The sequence below is a fragment of the Dama dama genome, chromosome 1 (genome assembly GCF_033118175.1).
Source record: "Dama dama isolate Ldn47 chromosome 1, ASM3311817v1, whole genome shotgun sequence".
NCBI classification, from domain to species: domain Eukaryota; kingdom Metazoa; phylum Chordata; class Mammalia; order Artiodactyla; family Cervidae; genus Dama; species Dama dama.
The window spans coordinates 65,654,557-65,672,117 of NC_083681.1; the positions used below are offsets into that span (position 1 = coordinate 65,654,557).

General features: G+C 40.8%; 1 protein-coding gene and 1 pseudogene across 3 annotated transcripts in view; one reads left to right on the forward strand and one right to left on the reverse strand.

Annotated features, from left to right (window-relative positions):
- The window catches only part of IFTAP (intraflagellar transport associated protein), a 63,632-nt gene that overhangs the window by 24,168 nt on the left and 21,903 nt on the right, over nt 1-17,561 (forward strand). For all 3 annotated transcript variants that reach the window (XM_061152168.1, XM_061152162.1, XM_061152173.1), the window contains one exon: nt 17,346-17,500. In XM_061152168.1, coding sequence (XP_061008151.1) covers nt 17,346-17,500 — 155 coding nt within the window. The remainder of the gene's footprint in view (nt 1-17,345; nt 17,501-17,561) is intronic.
- Nucleotides 6,757-6,878, reverse strand: LOC133064814 (U6 spliceosomal RNA; annotated as a pseudogene).

A 17,561-nucleotide genomic window follows, 5' to 3' on the forward strand; every position in this document is an offset into this window, starting at 1 on the left:
GCACACCTTGATCTTGAACTTCTAGATTCTAGAAGTGTGGGAAAATAAATTTGTGTTGTTTCACGCCACCTAGTCTGTGATGTTTTGTTATGACAGCCCTAACAGAGTTGCCTAAGGTCCTGTAACTATTTGGTGATGGCATTGGAGTATGAGCCTAGTCATCGTCGCTCTGAAGCCCATAGCCTGCGTCGTTTTACTTTGCTGCCTTCCACGTAGCAAGTGGGCATTCTCGGGATCTGGGGAGTCCCTGGCATGTGGGTAATGCGAGCCGTAGGAGTGGATGTGCTTCCTCAAAATATAATTACTCTGTCTTCTCCAGGGTGTAAGTTCCATGAGGTCTAGTTGCTTGAGGGTTTTGTTCATTATTATTATTTTTGTGTCAAAAGCAGTGCCTGGTAATATAGAATACATTGAGGCTTACTAAGTATTTGTTGAATAAGTGAAACAAAAAGAAAATAAGAGAACACAGGATGGCAGAAAGATGGACAGGAGGTCCTCAGACCATACCCTCAAGGACATCCACATGTAATGGCTAGGCGCAGAAAGAAGAGCCTGTGAAAGATGCCCTGATGTCATAATGCCCTGAGTTTGGAGTTGATATACTAGCTAATTGGGAGCCATAGTGGAATTTGAGCATGTGTACACGCGCACGTGCACACACACGCGCACACACACACACACACACACACACACACACACACACAGTAAGTGATTTTGAAAAACAGAGGCAAAGAAGGAGAGAGGCAACTAGAGTCAGGGAGACTAGCTTAGCCAGGAGGTTGAGCAAAAACACATACATGGTGGTGCAGACTCCATTAGGGCCGTGGAGGAGGAAATGGAAGGGAAATAGGGCCAGTGAGATTCTGCAAGTGAGGAAGTGTAGCCCTGGGTAACAGGTGACTGACAGAGGATTAGGGAGAAGAAACAGCCCAAGATGAGTCACAAGTGTCCTGCCTGGAGATCTCAAGGCCCACCGAGGCCAACTTGTTCACAGTTCTCATTTCAAGAGCCTTTTTTTTTTTTTCCTTACTGAGTGTATGTTCTGTCAAAGAGCTTAGATCTTGGGCTGGGAATTGGTTTACACTCCTGGACTGATAAACTTCGAGTTGTCACTTCAACTAAAGGGATATGTATCACCACTCACACTTGACAACTTCTAGAAAAGGTAATTAAAAATGAAACTGGTGACAGCACATAAAACAACACGTTTCCAAAGTTGACATATCTTTTCAGTCCCCAAAGCGATCTTGAATTTGATTGTTAGCAATGCATCTTTAAACTTCCACAGGGAGACGAAGCTTCTTTTCCCCATCTGAAGAATGAATTTAAAATCTGCCATCGACAAATACCACAGAGAAAAATAGAGAAAGCAGCTGGCCCTCTTACCAATTTCAGAGCAGGAAAGGAATTTCAGTAGAGCATAAAAACAGCTTTCTCTCATAAAAGAAAACATGACAACAAAACATAATCCTTGCTGCATAGCCTTTTGCAGTTGTTTTCTGTTGAGTATTAAAGACCAGCGGGCTTAGCATTGTTTTGACACCCTCACCACTGGCAGATTGCCCACCAGCGGAAGTTGGAAACAAACTGACCAACTTTATGCTTCCAGGTGGCACTTAAGCCACTTTTTCTGCGCTGTTGTTATCAGTCATTTAATTCCCTACTGAATATTGCGTGGTGTTTTTAGTTCACAGGCCATTTGCAGTGTCTTTCTGTTTCCTTTTTCACATTAGCCACATTAAAAAAAAAAGGCAACTTGGGAAGCACTTTTACAAATGTGAATTTAACAGTAACGTGCACTGTTGAAAATAGCACAGCAAGTAGTAATAAACTTGCTTTAAATTAGGATGTAGACCACTGGGATGTTAACTTCAAGAGAAATTTGTAGAAGGCATCAAATGAGGATTTGCTAATAAAAGGAAGTAGGCAATTAAAAAAAAATCCACCTAATTAATCTGGCATCTAAACGGAGAGAATAAGGATTGATTGATTGATTGATTTTTTTTGAGGGGGGGGTAATTGGCAACCCACTCCAGTATTCTTGCCTGGAGAATCCCATGGACGGAGGAGCCTGGTAGGCTACAGTCCACGCGATCGCAAAGAATCGGACACGACTGAGCGACTTCACTTCACTTATTGGTCTGTCTAGTCAAGGCTATGGTTTTTCCAGTGGTCATGTATGGATGTGAGAGTTGGACTATAAAGAAAGCTGAGCACCAAAGAATTGATGCTTTTGAACTGTGATGTTGGAGAAGACTCTTGAAAGTCCCTTGGACTGCAAGGAGATCCAACCAGTCCATCCTGAAGGCAATCAGTCCTGGGTGTTCATTGGAAGGACTGATGTTGAAGCTGCAACTCCAGTGCTTTGGCCACCTGACGCGAAGCTCTGACTCATTAGAAAAGACCCTGATGCTGGGAAAGATTGAGGGCAGGAAGAGAAGGGGACGACAGAGGATGACATGGTTGGATGGCATCACCTACTGGATGGACATGGGTTTGGGTGGACTCCGGGAGTTGGTGATGGACAGCGAGGCCTGGCGTGCTGCGGTTCATGGGGTTGCAAAGAGTCAGACACTACTGAGCGACTGAACTGAACTGAACTGATTGCTGAAAAGACTAAAAGGAGAAGAAAAAAACTCATGATTTTGTATCTATCATACAGTTAGTGGCTGCCTGTATGTGACATGTTTATCACAGCATAGCACCAAATATCACATTAACACCAGAGGAGAAAAGAAGCATTGGATGAAGTGAGCTACTTTATAGCAGAGTCCAGTGGAAGAAAAAGCATCAGCTGTTTAACCTGTTCTTTCTCTTTGGGGGAACATCTGCAAATGGTAATTAAGCAATTTTCATTTGTTTCTCTATTTCTTTTGTCATCACTAAATCACCACACTTAGGGAAAAATTGACAAATTATGAAACACAGAAAACTGCTGGTTCAGTTGCAGAAGGAAATCTTCCCTCCACCAAACTATGATGGATTTTGAGCTGATCAAGCCATTTTGCTTTAGATATATTAGCATAAATCTTCAGCTGCAGTTGTTACAATTCATATTCATTCTGCACAGGAATATTTGGTCCATAGATAGTCATTTGTTTTCTGTGTCTGCTGTAGTTTAGGTGTAATTGGATAAGGAAAGAAAATGTATTTAAGTATTTACAACATTTTGAATTACAATCATTTAATTATTTTTGGAAGTGTTTTTGACAGGTATTTTCTTACAGTAAATATCTTTTCTAGGGTGTTTTCTCAGTAAAACACACAAAAGATATTATGTGAAGTTTTAAATCTGGTTTATGTCCTAATAAATGAGTCATTTTCTTTCTCTTTTTATAACTTCTCAACACACACATACATGTATATTATTTAGCATATTTTATATGTACGCATACTTAGAGGGGTGTACTTTCTTGGGCAAATGGAATTTTGAACTTTTTCAAAACACAAGCAAAGAATTTCTGGTAGCTGAAGAACTTTTTTTTTTTTCTGCACTGGGTCTGTGCTGCTGCTCATGGGTTTTCTCTAGTTGTGACATTGGGATGCGTGGGCTTCTCATTATGGGGCTTCTCTTGTCAGGTATCATTTACTTAGATGTGTGGGCTCAGAAGTTGTGGCACATGGGCTTAGTCACTTTGCGGTTGGGTTGTGGAATATTCCCAGACCAGGGATCGAACCCATGTCCCCTGCATTGGCAGGCAGATTCTTAACCACTGGACCACAGGGAAGTCCCCAAAGAAACTTTTAAGATGGTTACTATCATCCTTTAAGTAGCCAGTTTAAACAATATTAAGTGCGTGAACATTTGTTTAGAATGCTGAGGAAGACTTGGCAACCCCCTCCAGTATTCTTCCCAGGGAAATCCCATGGACAGAGCAGCCTGGTGGGCTACAGTCCATAGGGTCGCAAAGAGTCAGACACGCTGAAGCAACTTAGCACACATGCACGCATTTTTTTAAAATCGTTGTCAATGTATTGTTATGCTTGATGGAAAAGACTAAATTACTGGACTTGGAACAGGTGGTTGCAAGACTGTCCTTTCATTCAGTGAGTGGGTACATATTCACATCTGGATGGTTTTAGCAAAATGTTCTTTCAGGCATAGAACAATAATATTTTCTTTGAAATGGTCCAGTAAACCCAAAGGGATACAAACAGGAAACCGTATTTTAACCAAACTCTTATCTTTCTTATTTGAAAATCAAACTGCAGTCGGTCTAGTATGACATTTTTGGTCTTTTTTTCCTTCCTATTCGGGTGTGTCCCAGATGGGGTGGGTTGGAGTGACGCTAGTTAGCTCACTCTTTTTGCAGCCCCTTGCTCCCTGAGCACCCTGAGGAACCACTGGACCATTCTCACATGCTTTCTGGACTTAGCTTCCTTTGTTCTAGTTTTTATGGTGTGCAGATCACTGGTTAGAAAAAAAGGATTGTGAACCAAGTACCATTTTTTCCCCACCTTCTCCAAATTATGCTTTGTGTGACTTGTAGCCACTCATCTAATTTCTGAGTACTGATTCTAGTTCCTAATTGTGGAGTCAATCCAGTTTTTCTTGCTAATGTTGAGGCCATTCCTGTATTGACTGTGTTCCTGCTATAATTCAGGCATTGAGTTAGAATCTGGGAGTACAAGATAAATGAGACAGAAATATGTCATTCTTACTAATTTCTGTCTACTGGGTGTTCCAAATGCTCTAGATGTATGAAAAAACAATAGCAATCTGTATATTTGTAGACATTATAGTTATAGATTGATTGGGGAGCTAGTACTCAAAACTCTTTACGTAGTGCTTATTAAACAGTATCCAGAATATTGCCTTTGGTGTTGGAGTCTCAATTTTCGGTTGAATAAACACTTAATATGAGTTAAGAAAAGGGTAGTAAGAATGTTTAGAAACAGTGGATTTTTCAGACTTTTTCTTTTTTTTCCTTCAAGAGTTTTTTTTTTTTTTTTTTTTTTTTTTTACATTCAAGGATGTCTTGGAGTACTCTGAAAAAAAAATTAGAGTGTGAAAGACATGTATAATTTATCTCTGTGTTTGCATTGCTCTCACACACCAATGTATGAGTCCTATGTTATTACAAATTTGTACAGAAGAGGTTATTCTACCTCATAAAGTTTGAAAACTTGTAGGAAGCCTTTATTTATGAAGGAGAGAGAAAAAAAAATTACTCCAGCTTTCTCCACCCTGTGTGAGGAAAAGAGATTGTCTTAAGTAGATGCATCTTTGTGTAGACAGGCAGAAGGGCATGACCTCAGAGTTAAGGGAAGTTTCTTAGGCTGGCAGGATTTAGTTTTATGGGGGACTTAGTATACTTCCTTGTATTTCTTATTTTGTCGTAGGTAGGATGAGTGTAATGGAAAGGATGCTATTCTAGTATAGGATTCAGAAGGCCTGGTCCTGACATTCCTTAATTCTTTGATATTGTAGACCTGCCACTTACTCTCTCTGAATCCGTAAATCAGGGGTAATCCTGTCTGCTTGGTATCTCATATGGTTGTGGAGATAATCAGATGAAATATACATGAAGGAACTCGGTATATTTTAAAGATTTACTCTCAAGTATTATGACTATGCAGACTATAATTTAAACGAGGATCATCAAGATTAAATATTAAAGAAATCTTGACTTTATAAAAAATGTAAAATACTACCTGTAGTATTTTATATTTTTATAAGATGTTATATATTTCAGTATAGTTTTCTACACTTCTTCACTGAAGTAGTTAAAACCAACCATGTGTAGCATGTATTGTGTAGTGTCTATAGTGTGTATTATGGAGTGTAACACTGTACAATGCAGGGAATAATCCTGCACTGGCCTCTGGTGGATGGACTAAATAATATGTCTACATAGACCCTTCAGGCAAAGGTATTTATGTGCTTTGACAAAGACGAGGCATCAGAAACCTCTAGTTATAAATTTTTAAGATACTGCTCCATGGAATCTTTACTAGGGACTCTCACCTGAGGTATATGTAAAGATCACCTGGGAGAGGCTTATTAAAATGCAGATTCCTGAGGACCAATCCCCCAACTCTAATTACCAGTTCTAATGTGCAGCCCAGGAACCTTGACTTTCAGACCAGCTTTGATAGACACCCTAAATGAGATTAAGGAAGGGTGTGGGAAGATGGATGAATTCCTCAAAATTCTGTGCTTTTGTGTATATAGTATTTCTCTAGGCATAGTTGCATAGCTTTCATGAAGTTGTCCACACTTTACCCAAAGGGTAAGGACAATTATTTTACTTTAAATATAACTTTTAATTTAATGCCACCATTTTATATTATTTGAAAGATACATTGACAGTGAAAAAGCAGGGCAGTTTGCAGGAATGATTTAAAAAACTTAAAAAAAATTTTTTTTAATTGAAATATAGTTGATTTATAATGCGTTAATTTCTGCTGTGTAGCAAAGTGACTCAGTTATACACATATACGTGTTCTTTTCAATTATGGCTTATCTCAGGATGTTGGAATATGGCTCCCTGTGCTATACAATAAGACCTTGTTGTTTATCTGTTCTATATATAATCCTTTGCATCTACTGACCCCAAACTCCCAGTCCATCCCTCACCCATCCCACTCTCCTTGGCAACCTCAAGTCTGTTCTCTATGTTTGTGAGTCTGTTTCTGTTTTATAGATGGGTTCATTTGTGCCATATTTTATATTCTACATATGAATGATATCATATGGTATTTGTCTTTCTCTTTCTGACTTGCTTCACTTTGTATGATATTGTCTAGTTGCAAAAATATATGGAACAATTCACGAATTTGTATGACATCTTTGCTCTGGGGCCATGCTGATCTTCTCTTATTTAATAGCTGATCTATTATTTCAATTTTAGTATATGTGCTACCAAAGCGAGCACTGTAGGAATGGTTTTACTTTGACCTTGCCAATCTGATACAGTGGTGAATATACAATCGCTTACAAAATTTTAGCGTGGTTTTTGGTTCAGCATAAATTCTGTCCCCAGTCTGAAGGATTATAGTGTGTCTGTAGGCCAAAATTACCCAATCACAGAGAAATCTCCTGTCTACTTCTGTTGTTACCAGAAGAGTGTTTGAGTATTTTATCGTTAGCAAGTGCACAGGCAGGAGACTTGGGAGACCACCGGGGCTATGAAGGCATCTTGTTATGTGTACTTCTAGGAAATGCCCATCAATAATTTTGTACTTTTGGTAACTTTGCTCTATGTTTCATACATGAAGCTACTTGGTAAGTTTTAAAAATTTGGTCAAACATAAAATTTTATGATTGGGGTAACTATGATTTATAAGAGGGACCACCCATAAAGAACAGACTTGTGGACACAGTGTGGGAAGGAGAGGGTGGGATGAATTGAGAGAGTAGCACTTAAGCATATACATTACATATGTTAAATAGATAGTGGAAATTTCTGTATGATGCAGGGAGCTCAAATCTAGTGCTCTGTGACAACCTAGAGGGGTGGGATGGGGTGGGAGGGAGGTTTAAGAGGGAGGGGACATGTGTATACCTATGGCTGATTCATGTTGATGTATGGCAGAAACCAACACAATATTGTAAAGTAATTATTCTCCAATTAAGAATAAATAAATTTAAAAAAATTAAAGAGGGACCACAAAGTTAAATGCTAAAGGAAACTTTTGTCCAAAATATTAAAGCATGTAAATGTAAAATACCATATATGTATGTTTTTCTTCAGTATTTTGAGGAAAGTCTTCTCAAGAAGGAAGGAGATGCATGTAGGTATTCTCCCTGAATTGAGTGTTTGAAAACAAAATGCTTTTCACCTCTATAAATGAATGTTTAATTTTTTTTGTTCATGGTAGGAAATTAGAAAATACAGAGAGACACCAAAACATATGCACATACACAACAAAACAAAAAACATACTCTTTCTCCAGCAGTAAAAATTTTAGCTACTCTGTGGTCATTCAGAATGAAAGTTATATTTCTCCTTCTCCCTTACAATTGGGTATAGCCATTTGACTAAGTATGTGCCTGTAAGAAGTGAGGGGAACTGATGTGTGTAACTTTGAAGTCACATCCTTAAGAAACATGCCCTGGACTCTTTTTGTTTCATTTCCCCTGGCTGGAACTAGGCAGTCATTGGAGCAATTCCGTAGGCCCAGAGGTGGAAGCCCTATGCTGAGGATGGCAGGGCACCCCACCCGCCTGGATCCCTGCGTCGTCTCATGGAGCAGAGCCTGCCCTCCTGCCCCGTGAGGAATAAAATGAGAGAGAAATAAAAGTCGTGTTTCAGCTGCTCTGCTTCTTCCATGTAGTAGCTTAAGCCAAACCTTGGCGAGTAACAGAGGGGAGCAGACACCCATGCTTTCCTTTCTTTTCTTCCTTCTCTTGCCTGGAGCAAGGGTGCTTCCTCCTGGATCAGGTGGAGAAGGGTGGTTCGTTAAAAACGGCAGAGCAGAAAGATAGAAGGAGCCTGGGTTCTAGGATGACTTTGTGGAACAGAGCAACCACATTAGCCCTGAATTATCTATACCTGTGCTATTGCATGAGTGAGAAATAAACTTCCGTCTAGTTTAATCAGTTGTTATTTTGGGTATCTGTTTCATGTAGGCAAACCTAAATCCAGTTAATAAAACCATAATCCTGTGTCTTAAGAGATAAACCAGGGGCATATTATATATCCTTCTTGAATTTTTCTTTTGGTGAATTTGTATATATGTACACAATTATTGGATTTCCCAGGTGGCGCAGCGGTAAAGAATCTGCATGCTAATACAGGAGCTGCAGGAGGCGTGGGTTGGATCCCTGGGCTGGGAAGATGCCCTGGAGGGAGGACAGGGCACCCTCTCCAGGATTCTTGCCTGAAGAATCCTGTGGACAGAGGAGCCTGGTGGGCTACAGTCCGTGGGGTCGCAAAGAGTTGGACACGACTAAAGCGGCTGAGCACACACGGGAAGGTAAAATCTGAATGAAGATTGGAAGGAAGTGAGGGAGTTCAGCCAGCAGAGACTTGAGGGCAAAGCACTTGAGGCCGGTGGAACAGCAGTGCAGAGGCCTGGTGAGAGCCGTTCCGGCCTGGCGGAGGAACAGTGCGGAGGCCGGAATGACCAGGCTGGTGTGATGGGGGAGAGGAGGGGAAGCTGACGTCAGAGGCTGTGGAGGTGGGGGTGGACGCGGCATGCATAGCTTTGCAGGTCCTTGAATGACTTTGGTCGTATTGTATTATTATTATTATTATTTTGGTAGCTACATTTTTGCGCCCTTCTTATTTATGGTCTTTGAATAAACTTTTACACATGGAAATGCTGGTTCAAAGATATGCAAAAATGTAAGGCCTTGATTAAGTAAAAAAAAATTTCAAGGGAATAGATCAGACATTTTTGGCTTTGTAGTGAAATCTTTGCCCACATAATTCGTTTTTTGGATAAATCCTTAGAAATGCTGGCTGAAAGATATGCAAAGTGTTATGTCTTTGAGTGAGTAAAAGTTTTAAGGAGATAAATTCTGTTTCTCTTAGGCAGAGGTCATGTCTTTTAACTTTCTCAATTCCTAGTTTTCCAGCCTAGCATGGTAGAGAACACACAGAAATCTCGCTGGGTGGAGTGTACTGCGTCAGTCCGCCTTCCAGTTTTAATCGTTACATGTCCTTAGGAATGGGGAAAGGATATTTCCCTTTCAGGAACTGTGAGTAAGTTTCTGACAGAAAGGTCCCTATTCTCCTTAGGCTTACAGTGTAGTAGGAAGAGATAACCATGGAAAATTAAAGAAAGGCAGTTGCAGATGATTTCAGTATGTTTGGAGGAGAGAACAGGATTGTGTTTCTAAGTCTGTGACCATATGAGATGATAAGATGATCAGAGAGTTATGCAGCTTCAATTAATATACACATTTCTTTCTTTGTTGGGGTGTGAAAGGAAGCTGGAACTCTGTGGTTGGCTTTTGTTTTGATTTCAACATGTCTTGGCACCACAAAGGAATTGGATTAATGACGGTAGTCTTTGGATCAAACTCAGTATTTGAATCAAGGGGGTGCCAAATGTGGAAACAGTCCAACTGTCCAATAACTGGTGAATGGAGAAAAAAGTCTATGAAGATAATGAAATAGTTCTTGACTATAAAAAGGAATTAAATATTAATATGTACTACAATGTGAATGACCCTTAAAGATGTCATATTAAGTGAAGAGGCCAATTACAAAAGAGAATAGGTATCATTTATATGGAATATCTAGGAAAGGCAGCTCTGTAGCTTTAAAAAGTAGATTAGTGGTTGCCTGTGTTTGGCAGTAGGAATGGAGAGTGACTACAGATGAGTATCTGAGACTTTTGGGGATGATGGAGATGATATAAAATGTGATTGTGGTGATGGTTGGCAACACCATATGTTTATTAAAAATTATTGAATTGTACACTTAAGTGACTGCTTGCTCCTTGGAAGGAAAGCATGACAAACCTAGACAGCATGTTAAAAAGAACAGACATCTCTTTGCAGCAAAGGTCTGTATAATCAAAGCTATGGTTTTTCCAGTAGTCATGTATGGCTGTGAGAGCTGGACCATAAAGAGGGCTGAGTGCTGAAGAATTGATGCTTTCAAACTGTGGTGTTGGAGAAGACTTGAGAGTCTCTTGGACTGCAAGGAGATCAAACCAGTCAATCCTAAAGGAAATCAACCCTGAATTTTCATTGGAAGGACTTCCGTGGAAGCTGAAGCACCATTACTTTGGCTACCTGATGCAAAGAGCCAACTCATTGGGAAAGACCCTGATGCTGGGAAGATTGAAGGCAAAAGGAGAAAGAGGGTGGCAGAGGATGAAATGGTTAGGTAGCATCACTGACTCAATGGACATGAGTTTGTGCAAACTCCAGGAGATAGTGAAGGACAGGGAAGCCTGGTGTGCTGCAGTCCATGGGATCACAAAGAGTCTGGCATGACTTAGCGACTGAATAACAACAACACACTTAAGGGAAGTCTGCAAATATACCTCAATGAAGCTATGGAGGTAGAGTTACTCTTCACGGACACCTGGATGCTTACCTGAGTTCTTCACTGGACGAGCATATAGCCTTGTGACTCTGGATCTGGCTGAAGAACTCGGAGGGTCCTGCTTGTCATAATTATTTCCTACCAAGAAAATTAACCATATGTGTATAGACTTGACCTGGAGGAGGGCATGGCAGTACTTCTGCCTGGAGAATCCCATGGACAGAGGAGCCTGGCAGGCTGCAGTCCATAGGTTCACACAGACGTGACTGAAGCGACTCAGCAGCAGTAGTAGCATAGACTTGAAAAGACTATGGTTTTTCCAGTGGTCATGTATGGATGTGAAAATTGGACTGTGAAGAAAGCTGAGCACGAAAAATTGATGCTTTTGAACTGTGGTGTTGGAAAAGACTCTTGAGAGTCCCTTGGACTGCAAGGAGATCCAACCAGTCCATCCTGAAGGAGATCAGTCCTGGGTGTTCATTGGAAGGACTGACGCTGAAGCTGAAGCTCCAATACTTTGGCCACCTCATGCAAAGAGTTGACTCATTGGAAAAGACCCTGATGCTGGGAAAGATTGAGGGCAGGAGGAGAAGGGGACGGCAGAGGATGAGATGGTTGGATGGCATCACCAACTCAACGGACATGAGTTTGAGTAAACTCGGGGAGTTGGTGATGGACAAGGAGGCCTGGCATGCTGCGATTCATGGGGTCTCAAAGAGTTGGACACGACTGAGCGACTGAACTGAATTGAAAGACTGTGATACAAGAAAAAAACAAACTTCCCAGATGCCACAGTAGCCTACCTTGTACAGACAGTGTCACTAACGGGTCAGCCTGTTAGGGATTCTGGGAGCTCAGGGAAGCTGTGCTCACATATGCTGCATCTGCACCCACGCTAGGCCAGCGCCCTTCTGCAGCCTCGAATGAAGCTGTTGGTAAGGTGAACTCGTCTTATGGGATGATATATGCAGCCTCTTTGCACCGCCGTGTGATCCATTTGACAGATTGCAAGTGTGCTGTAATACCTACCACCACCACAGAGACTGTTTTTCGTTTTTGTTTTTTGTTTGCCTAGGGCATGCCAAGTGAAATTAAGAGAATAGTACAGATTGCCGTGGAAAGATCAGGTGAACCTTCTGAGATATCTCGAGGGAGGGAACATAACCACTTGGAGACAGTGTCTTCATTTCTGTTCTGGAAACACAAGAAGAACCCACTTTGTGAGCTCTTTTCTCCTTTCTTAACCTCCCGTTACTGAGGCTCCCTTTACTTCTCGCTTGAATTGCTGCAGTAACGTCGTACTTTTCACCTCCAGTATCTAAAGCCCTCTGCCGCATTCCATCCAGTTCATTTCCTTAGAGCATGGTCTAGTTATGACTTCCGAGGGCCTTGGTATAGTGCAGAGTTTTTGTCAGGCCCTGTAAGTAGCAGGCCTTCCATGCATCACTCATGTGCTCCTGTCTTCCTGGAGGTGTGGTGGTTCTTCCTTGGGCCGTTCTCCCTCTGTGGGATAGCTCTGCGCAGGGCTCATCTGCTGAAATCGTGGCCATTTTTCAGAGTCTAGCTCAGACTCCCCATTCCTATGTGAAGTCCTCTGTGACTCTCCTAAACCAACCGTAACTTCACCCTGCTCTAACTCTGCATCCCCTTACAACCTCTCCTTTTGTTGTTGTTCTTTAGTTGCTAAGTCGTGTCGGACTCTTCTTGTGACCCCATGGTTGTAGCCCTCCAGGCTTCTCTGTCCATGGGATTTCCCAGGCAAGAATACTGACATGGGTTGCCATTTCCTTCTCCAGAGGATCTTCTCCACCCAGGCACCCATCCTGTGTCTCCTGCGTGGGCAGGTGGGTTCTTTACCCCTGAGCCACTAGGGAAGTCCATCCTCTGCCTTAGTTGTGTTCTAGCTGAGTGGTTTGCACACCTGGCTTGACTTCTTAGTCTGTAGACTCTGTAAGGGCAGGAACTGGGTCTCCCCATCTTGATCACATTGCACATATTTTATGCTCAGAATATAACCTCTGGGTTGAATGAACTGCATAATTCAACTACCACTCAGCTTTTCTCCCTGAAAATAAACTTACAGCAACTTTACATTCTCTTCACATTTTTTTTTTCCTCCCTGTAAGCACCTAACACTGGACATTGCAAAAATGTCACCTTAACTGCTCTTGTATCTCTCATCTTAGACTTTTGACACACTTTTTTTTTTTTTTTCCCCTGAGCTAGCGTTGTGCATTTGTGTCCTGGCAGCTTGAGAGCTCTGACTGTGAATAATGAGTCAGTTACCATCCAGCCTCGGGGAAAGCACAGTGATCTCTGGCTGGCCAGTCTGAGGCAAGTCCCTCCTCCCGGAGCCCTTTCCAGTGAAGAACTTGAAACAGTTGGAATTCAGAGCGCTGCAAAGGGAATTTAGGCAAAACCGTTGTCTGCTGAATTTAGCTTCTTTGGATTTATTCTGATTTATGATTGATTGGCTTTTAAATTGCTTATTTAATCCTAATGACTTTCGCTCCAGGGGAGGCCAGATACTGAGGAACACGTGATCAAGAAGCAGTGGAGTGAGGTAGTTTGGCTGGGCAAATGAAGAGCAGATATTGTCCAGAGAAACATTGCTCTAGGCTAGGAATGTGATGTGAAAATCACCCCCCTGATTTTCAGAGTACCCAACCTTGTTACAAGCATGAATGCTTATCTCCTGCGCTCTTGGCAGAAGGCTTTATGCAGCTTCCCAGGGTTGCACAGAATTTTGCAACCCCCCATGAATTTTTCTTCCTTATGGCAGCGTATTCAATATCACTTCATGACTGGGAACATGCTCTTGATTTATATCGCTGTTGACCATGGTGCAGAAAAACAGACCCTTAGGGATTGCCAAGAGGATTAGATCATGAATTCTGATGTTGGTTGGGTTGATCTCTGAAAACTTTCCCAGAAGCCTGAACTTTCTTCTCAGCTCACGGACACTAGTCCAGCCTTTGAATGGGGGAATTTGAATTTTTAAAAATTTTTGAAACCGAGTTCTCTGAAATGGATCACTTTCATCTGGAAGATATAGAGTCAATTTATGATAGGTGTTTAATTTATCAAGGTGTCAGTAGTTTCAACCCTTTTCCAGGAGTGTCAACTTTTTCTTTGGCCTGAAAATAGACACAATAGGTATAGTTGGTAGCCTTGTAAGGAAAATCTGTTGGAAGCTTGTCTGTTTGGTATCAAAAGAAAATTGAAATTCCACTGCTTCAGAATAATGAAACTTTTAGGGGGGAAAAAAAACAACCTTTGTTTCATGTATATTGAAGTTTTGACTCAGAAATACCCAAAAGAAACGCTCTTTCAGGTCTCAAAACCTACTTGTTCTCTGAAATATTGCTGTTGTATTTCTAAAGTGTATTATGTCTGACACTTATTTCAAAGCAAGAAACATTAGGGATCAGATGAAAGGGTGGAAAAAGACTCTGATGAAAAACAGAAACAGAAGAATATGAGACACACGTGGATGGGATGTTTGGATCGCCACCAGAAGCACTCTGGGAGGCAGCATCTGGCACTCGAATCAGGCTTTAGGCCACTTTAGATCCTGGGCTGTGCCATCATCTGCCATTTTGTCATTATCATATTGAAAAGGAACTTTTTCCCTATCTCATTCTGCCCAGAGATTACTGTTTCTGCTTTTGTTTTTTAAAATGATGAAAGCCGTTGTAAGAAGCACTTCGGAGTCTTTGGAGTAAAGTAGTAAGTATTCTTGTGAAACTACTTTCAAGGTTTAGGAAGGAGTCTTCAAGTGTAGGTTGAGTCAGACAGAGAACAAGTTTTTCTCCTGCATCTTTCGGTATTTTAAAAATGAAAGCTCTGTGTGTACAATAGGAAGAAGTTTTAAAAGAGTGAATGAGAAGTTTTGTTCGATCTGAGACCTGAACAGTCGTTCCACATCAGCATCAGAAAACAGGACTTCATTATATTTTGCTCTTTATTTAAAAGGAGTTTCATCTGACTATCTGTCAAATAACCTGGTGTTTTATTGGAAACGGCAGAGGAGTACAGTGAGTGATTACGAGAACAAATAGAACTTGTCCTTAGAGAGCATCTGTTCTTCCCAGACATCACTGTGCTTTTCAAATATGTAAGTCAATAGACTATTACAGTAGTGTTGTGCTGAGTACACAGTATTTTCTCTGGAGATACTAGACTTAGGTTGTGCTAGACTTAAAGGATGGGCTTCCCAGGTGCCAAGTGCAAAGAATCTGCTTGCCAATGCAGGAGATGGAAGAGATGCCGATTCCACCCCTGGGTGGGGGAAGATCCTCTGGAGAAGGAAATGGCAACCCATTCTAGTATTCCTGCCTGGAAAATTTCATGCATAGAGGAAGCTGGTGTGCTATATAGTCCATGGGGTCTGAAAAAGTCAGACACGATTGAAGTGACTTAGCATGCACGCGTGCACCTCACCTCTGCTCCCCAGTAGTACTTCTGTGTTAAACGTCCTATAGACAGCCCTACAAGTCTTCATTCTACCAAAGATGAGGTATTTAGAAACAAAGGATCCTGGCTACCTTGCACCAGGCTGAGATCTTTAGAACAAAAGTCCCACTGATTTCAGGGGGCCTCCTCTTGCCCACACCTCCCATCCCATCCCTCTAGGTCACAGAGCCCTGAGCTGAGCTTCCTGTTAGACAGCAGCTTCCCGAGAGCTGTCGTACCCGTGGTGGTGTATCTATGTCAACACTGCTGTCCCAATTAAGTAGCACAGCACAGTAAGTGGTCAGTAAGCACTGGGTTCAAATCCCCACTTGGCTACTTACCAGCTGTGTCACTTTGAACAGGTTACTCAGGCTCTCTGTAGGCCTGAACAGTGGGGATACTAACAGTACCTACCTCTACGGCAGTGGTGAGGTTTAAATGAGATTTATGAGATGCGTATAAAAGACTGTCTGACACTCAAGTAAGCATTAACCCTTATTTATTTTAATATTACTGCTAATATTAAAAATAGTTTTATGACTTACACCATGACCACAGTGTGGTTTGACTCACTAGCTCTTTTACCTGTTGCTGTGATCTCTCTCCCACGTTTTAGCCTACAGTTGCAGCTGCCTCTGGTACATTTCCCTCAGTTTCCTCTGGCACCTCAAATGCAACTTGGGACAAAGGTGAATTTGTCCTCTGTCATCTGAATTTATCCCCCACATTTCTGTTAATGGCATCATGTTATCATAATTTTCTTTTAATTTAGGATGAAATCTTAGACTCTTTCCTTATCTTAAGGACATAATCATGAATGTGCAAAGATTTAGTACAAAGGTACTTACTGTTTATAGTTTTAAATAGTTGAGAATAGGAATTGGTTAAATAAACTATGTTAAGTATATACAGTAGAACTCTCTACAGTCATTAAAATTATGCAGAAGAATATGCAATAATATGGAAAAGATATTCTCAAGTTGACTTATAGTATGGTATGTATAGCACAGTTCCATTTTTGTTTTAGGAGTTTATGGATGCATAGATAAAAGATGAGAAAAATAGTCACTGAAAAAATTGTTTTGCAGTGTTTCTGTCTTATAGGATTATGTGTGATATTCTAATTTTAATTTTTTTATCTTACAAATTTTCTAAAATCATCTATACATTGCTTCCATATTTTTATTTTTTTAATTAATTTGTTTTAATTGGAGGGTAATTACTTTACAATATTGTAGTGGTTTTTGCCATACATTGACATGAATCAGCCATGGGTGTACATGTGTTCCCCATCCTGATCCCCCCTCCCACCTCCCTCCCCATCCCATCCCTCAGGGTCATCCCAGTGTACCAGCCCTGAGCATCCTGTCTCATGCATCAAACCTGGACTGGCGATCTATTTCACATATGATAATATACATGTTTGAATGCTATTCTCCCATATCATCCCACCCTCACCTTCTCCCACAGAGTCCAAAAGACTGTTCTATACATCTGTGTCTCTTTTGCTGTCTTGCGTATAGGGTCATCATTACCATCTTTCTAAATTCCATATATATGCATTAGTATACTGTATTGGTGTTTTTCTTTCTGGAAAAAAAAAAAACACTCAAATTTAGGAAAAAATAGAGATGGGTAATAACTAAGAGTCTTGCACATACTGTATTTTATTGACCTTTTAACACAGGCTGAGAACAATGCTGGATACATAGTAAGCTCTTGTTAATGTTTGTTGAATGGTGAATGAAATAGTGTTGTCTCTTATGCATTTTTAGAAATAACTTTATAGGCTAAGAGTACTTAATGCTTCAAGCATTCAGTTTGTAGATGTCCTTGAAAAGTTTTCTGTTGCTGTTTGGAAGAAAAATTCTCAATAAACACGAAATAAACTAGACTGGTTGTGGTGGGTGTTTTCTAATATTATGTAATTTATCATTTCAGATAATGTGACCAAAAGAGAAGCCTTTGGAACTAATTCTTCAGAAAACAATTTTACTTCAATAAAATTTACTCAGAGAAATGAACCAAATGATCACCATCTTAGCAATAAAGCCGTGTTTCTTCGTACTTCATCACAGTGTTCGGAAGAGGAGCAGGTAATACCACAGCACATTTATAGAAGCAGAGTAAAAGAATTCATCATGAATTTAAAACAAG